At 42.9% G+C, this 6,110-nt stretch overlaps 1 protein-coding gene across 1 annotated transcript; it reads left to right on the forward strand.

The window, feature by feature from the left end:
* The first annotated feature begins 4,761 nt into the window (after positions 1-4,761).
* On the forward strand, positions 4,762-5,868 carry TAS2R39 (taste 2 receptor member 39). The gene is given in 1 exon segment (XM_043462359.1): positions 4,762-5,868. A coding segment is annotated over 1 exon segment (1,062 nt). The 5' UTR covers positions 4,762-4,806.
* Positions 5,869-6,110: the final 242 nt, after the last annotated feature.

Genomic DNA, 6,110 nt, shown 5'->3' on the forward strand with positions numbered 1-6,110 from the left:
AATTAAAAACAAATTTTAAAAAATAGTAAGTAAAAAATATAACCAAATAAACTGGACTTTTTAAAGCCATTCTTTAAAAAGACCTAATGGTTCCGTTTTCTCCATCAGATTTCCATGGCTAGAAATACACTTGAATATATCAGGATATATTTAGCAAACTGGATGTCCATTTAGGAAGCGGTCTACCAGTACTACTTTAAAAGATCACCTCTTCACCTAGAAAGGTTACTTCACCCCATTTCAGGCTACCCCTGGGAATTCCCATCAACCATATTCTTGGGACTTCCCTGGACGTCTGGTGGTTAAGACTCAGCACTTCCACTGCAGGAGGTGTGGGCTGGGTCTCTGGTGAGGGAACTAAGATCCTACATACCGCATGGTGCAACCAAAAAAAAATTTTTTTTCTTCTTTCCATTGCAGGAATCAACGCTGCCCGAAGGTATGGCAAACACAGCCTCTTCTAAAATGCCTCTGATGATTGCAGCAACACGAATGCAACTAGAGATTATCATACTAAGTGAAGCAAATCAAAAAGAGAAAGACATATACCATATGATACCGCTTATATATGGAATCTAAAATATGGCATAAATGAACCTGCCTACAAGACAGAAACAAACTCACAGACACAGAGAACAGACTTGTGTTTGCCAAGCGGAAGGGAGTGGGGGAGCAAAGGAGTGGGCGTGTGGCATTAGCAGATGTGAACTATTATATATAGGATGGATAAACAGCAAGGTCCTACTGTATAGCACAGGAACTATATTCAATATCCTGTGATAAACCATGATGGGAAAAGATATTTAAAAAAAAGAATGTCTGTACATGTATAACTGAGTCACTTTACTGTATAGCAGGGGTTGGCACAACATTGTAAACCAACTATGCTTCAACTTTAAAAATTAAATTAAAAATGCCTTAGATGGCGTGCATGGCCCCTGCTCCTGCCCACTACCTCTCTGCGGGACCCAGCACTGTGAAACCCAGCCCCCAAGCTGAGGCCAGTCCAGCCCTGTGTCCTTGCTTTGTCCTCTGCCTCCCGCCAGTGTTTCTCTCACAGAACCACAAAGAACTGCTGTGTTTTCCCTCAGTCTCACTGCTCCTGTTCCCACACTTGATTTGGGCATCAGACCTGCAAGAGTTCAAGACTTAACAGGTGGTAGAACTGCTATTTCTCTGCCTGTCTTTCAGTATCAAGAACTTCCCTGAAATTCAGAACTCACTAGTCTGGTCATTCATTCACCAGCAAGTATCCATGTACTGGGGGTCAGGCTCTATGTTAGGAGCTAGGAGTGAGATATAGTTGTTAAAAAAAAAAAGAAACAATTCCCACATGGAGTCACCTGTGCTAGGTCCTACATCAGCAAACTGAGACTTTAGATATTAAGTCCACCTCCTTCAGGAATGTGACCTTTAACCAATCAATCAGCACTAGTGAGGTAATCTACCTGATAGATTCCCCACCTTCTGTCCAAAGAAAGGTGACCTTATCTGAAACATGCCACTCTTAGCCAGAAAATTCACTTTTCTGGCCCCTCTGCCTATAAAATTCTCCCATTTTGTACAGCTTCTCTGAGCTTCTTTCTACTTGCTGCTTGATTTATAAATCACTGAGTGGAGCCAATTCCATTTCCAAATTTACTCAGTTTGAGTTTTATTTTTTTAATACAGTAATGAGCAAAACAAATAAGAGAGGCATCAAACTCTTCAGATAGTGTTTTCCATTATCCCTCATGCTCTTGGAAGCCTGGGTCAGCAGAAGAAGGGGAGAGTCAGTGACAAGAAAAAGTTTCTTGAAAAACAAATAGGAGGTCCCAAGATGCTGCAGACCTACTTATACAAATGGATGGAAACAAGCAGGGGGGCAGTTGTTTATGACATTGCATTCAAGAAAAGCATTTAGAGTTCAGAAACAGAGATTTAAAGATGCAATGGTAAAATTCATAACAGCTTGTTTAAAACTATTAATCAGGGCAGAAAACTTTCTGAAATTTTCTGCCTTGTTTAAAAGAGTCCTGGACTTCCCTGGTGGTACGGTGAATAAGCTGGAGGAGGAAACAGCAACCCACTCCAGTATTCTTGCCTGGAGAAACCCATGGACAGAGGAGCCTAGCAGGCTACAGTCCATGCGGTCTCAAGAGTCGGAAATGACTTAGCGACTAAACCACCACCAACACCAACACCACAGTGGATAAGAATACGTCTGCCACTGCAAAAGACACAGTCTCAAGTCTTGATTCGGGAAGACCCCACGTGCTGCAGAGAACCTCAGCCCATGTGCTGCAGCTACTGAAGGCTGTGTGCCCAGAACCTGTGCTGCACAAGAGAAGCCACTGCAATGAGAAGCCCATGCACTACGGCTGGAAAGCACCGCCCCTCTCCACAACTAGAGAAAGCCTGTGCATGGCAACAGAGACGCAGAACAAACAAAACCTAAAATTACACATAAATAAAGAAGTCCTGAGTCAAGGGAAAACTAAATACGATGAGCATTTTCAGAGACATCTCACCCATCAACCTTCTCTTTACTGGAACTACTTTACTATTATAGAGTTATGTACACTCATAAAAGTTAACTGATTCTGAGTTTAAAAGTCCATTTTATGATCCTGTGTACTGTGCTCACATTTTAAAATCAGAAACAACCTCTCTGAGATAAAAGTGAGTCTTTTCTTCATCTCTTTTGGTTTTAAAATTCCAAAAACAGATTACAAGACTTAGGGAGCTATTTTCACCCTCTGGTGATTTGCCTGCCTTGTAAACGAACAAGGAACTCTTCCTTCAACCCTCATTTTCCTAGTAATTTGTTTAAGATGAAAGGTAAACACGTGTTTGTGTGCATACAAGTGTGTGTGTGCAACCATTTGTATATAAATAGATTTATTATCTCTCGAGTCATTTATAGTGTAAAAGCATTGGCCTCTGTAAAAAACTGTCTCTGAAAATCAGTGTCTTCTGGCTTTATTATTGTAATATGGTGATTTCTAATAAGAAATACACCGGTTTTATCCCCTTTTCTGGCACAGAATTCCTACAACCCTTGGAATTTCCTAAGTGACAAGATCAACAAAAATGTCTCTTGTTGGGACTTCCCTGGTGGTCCAGTGGCTAACACTCCATGCTCCCAATGCAGGGGGCCCTGGGTTGATCCCTGGTCAGAGAATTAGAACCCATATGTCACAACTAAAAAGAGATCCCATATGCCGCAACAAAGAAGACCCTGAGTGCCCAAATGCCGCAACAAAGACCCGGCACAGCCAAATAAATCAAAATACTTTTAAAAAACAGTTTTTTGCTATGTTACAAAGTGACTTTTGGAACACACCCCAAGGATGGGCACCGATTGCCAGGGGAACGGACTGTGAATACAAGGTTGGAGATTTCAGTCCCAATCTCTGCTTTCCAGGACAGGGAGAGAGGCTGGAGGTTGACTCAATCACCAGTGGTCGATGATTTCATCACTTGTGCCTAGGCAATGAGGCCCCCATAAAACCCCAAAAGGACAGGGTTCAAACAGCGTTCAAGTTAGTAAACATACGAGGTGCTGGGGGCTGTGGCACCCAAAGAGGGCACGGAACTTCTGGGGCCCGGGTCCTCAACCTCACTGTATGCGTCTCTTCTTCCATCTGGATGTTCATCTATCATCACATCCTTTTACAATAAATTGGTAAATGTAAATAAGCTGTTTTCTTGAGTTCTTCAACAACTGAACCCAAAAAGGGGGTCATAACTTTAACTTATAACCAATAAGACACAAGTATGGGTGACAACCTGGGCTTGGGACGGGCATCTGAAGTGAGGACAGTCTTCTGGGACTGAGCCCGTAACCTGTGGATCTGACGTTATCTCCAGGTAGAGTGTGTCAGAACTGAGTTAAATTGTAGGACACCCAGCTGGTGAAGCAGAACTGTTTACTGTGGGGGGTGGGGGGGGGGGCAGGGGGAAACCACACATGCTTAGTGATCAGAAGTGTCCAAAGCATTCTGAGTATTAAAAAAAAATAACAACTCACAGGTAGGGTTTTTTCAACTCAATTATTCTTTCCTTAGGTAATGAGGCCACCACAAAAGACCATCAAGATAAAACATCACATTTAAGCCAACCCTGAATCTGGCCTTTGGTGCACACTAAAGGATCCACACGTGTAGGCAGTATAACACAGTGGGCAGGAACAGGGTCTTTGCGGTCATGTGACTTGGGTTTGAATCCCAGCTCTCTCTCCTTTTCTCTCTCCCTCTTTGACTTTGGACAAGTTAGTTTCCTGACCTGCAAAATGGAGAAAATAAAAATGCATTCTTCATAGGGCTGTTGCAAGGTTCAAATTTCATAATATATATGAAAGCGTTTGGACAGTGCCTAGGACATAAGAACTATATATATAGAGAGAGAAATATATATTTGAAGTTATTATTATTTTCAATCAGTTCCCTGAGGTCACAAGTGAAACAGTTAAACAGGGACTTGGCAAACAGATGGTTGACTTAACTGGAGCTATTAAGAAACACAGCTCTCAATTCTGTGTTAGTGATTTATAAAGGAGAGTCTTCTCAAGTTCTCCCCTGAGCCCCACGATTGAAATAACACACCAGCGCATCCAAAAATAAATGGGAGGGGACAGGAAACAAATCCTTGCATCATTTGCAGCTCCAGATTTAGAATTTTAAAATAAACAAATGATGTAGATTTGGAAATGATGCATCAACTGCTTCCTCTTGTGACATGACAAGTGGAAGCTACCACAGACCCGCACATCAAGTGCTAAAGAGACATTTTCCTCCAGACATCGAAGAGGAGCAACCACTCAGGATGATCCAAGCCTGCAGTTCCTCGGAAAATGATCTGTCACCGTCTCTTGTCATTTGGATGTTAATAATTATCTGCACGGAATGCATCCTTGGTATCCTCGCAAATGGGTTCATTGTGGCAATAAACACAGCTGAATGGATTCACAGTAAGGCACTCTCCACCAGTGGCAAGATCCTACTTTGCCTGGGTGTATCCAGAATAGGTCTACAAAGCTTGATGATGCTAGAACTTACCTTAAGCTCAACATCCCCACAGTTTTACAATGACGACGTCGTGTATCATGCATTCAGAGGGTGTTTCATGTTCTTAAATCATTGCAGCCTCTGGTTTGCGGCCTGGCTCAGCTTCTTCTACTTTGTGAAGGTGGCGGATTTCTCCTACCCTCTCTTCCTCAAGCTGAAGTGGAGAATTTCTGGACTGATGCCCTGGCTTCTGCAGCTTTCAGTGTTTGCTTCCTTGGGCCAGAGCGTGCTCTTCTTCCAAAACATCCATACTATGAACTGCAACAGTATTTTTACTCCCCACTCCTTCAACTCCACTCGGAAAAAGTCCTTCGCAGAGGCGACTGTGATCAACCTGGTTCTTTTCCTTAACCTAGGGATCTTCGTCCCTCTGATCATGTTTATCCTGGCGGCCACCCTGCTGATCATCTCTCTCAAAAGACACATCTTGCACATGAAAAGCAATGCCACTGGCTCCAGGGACCCCAGCATGGAGGCTCACCTGGGGGCCATCAGAGCTATCAGCTACTTTCTCATTCTCTATATTGTCAAAGTACTTGCTCTCTTTCTCTACACGTCCAACTTCTTTGACATCAATAGTCCCTTGAATATTTTGTGCAAAATTGTCATGGCTGCCTACCCTGCGGGTCATTCCATTCTACTGATTCAGGACAACCCTGGGCTGAAGAGAGCCTGGAAGAGGCTTCAGGCTCAAGTCCACCTTTATTTTAAAAAGTAGTCTCTAACATTCACACTCAAAGCACCTTTCCCAACCAGCTCTGCCTTTTCCTCATCTAGACTTCTCTCTTCCTACCTTCTTTCTTCCCCAGACCTGATCTGATCCTTTCACTCGGTGTGTTTTTGGTATGGGAGGTGAATCTTCATTTATCTCTTTTGTTTCATGGGCACAATTTTAATGATGCTTGACAAATTCTTCACTTGAGTCTTCCATTTCTACCCCACCCCCTTTATCTGAAGCAGTGACTGTGGACAATGGCCACACATCAGAATCTCTAGAGGAAATTGTTTTTTAATACCAGTATCTAGGCTGGCCCCAAATCAATGAAGTCAAGATTTCCGGGG

The sequence above is a fragment of the Cervus canadensis genome, chromosome 3 (genome assembly GCF_019320065.1).
Source record: "Cervus canadensis isolate Bull #8, Minnesota chromosome 3, ASM1932006v1, whole genome shotgun sequence".
NCBI classification, from domain to species: Eukaryota; Metazoa; Chordata; class Mammalia; order Artiodactyla; family Cervidae; genus Cervus; species Cervus canadensis.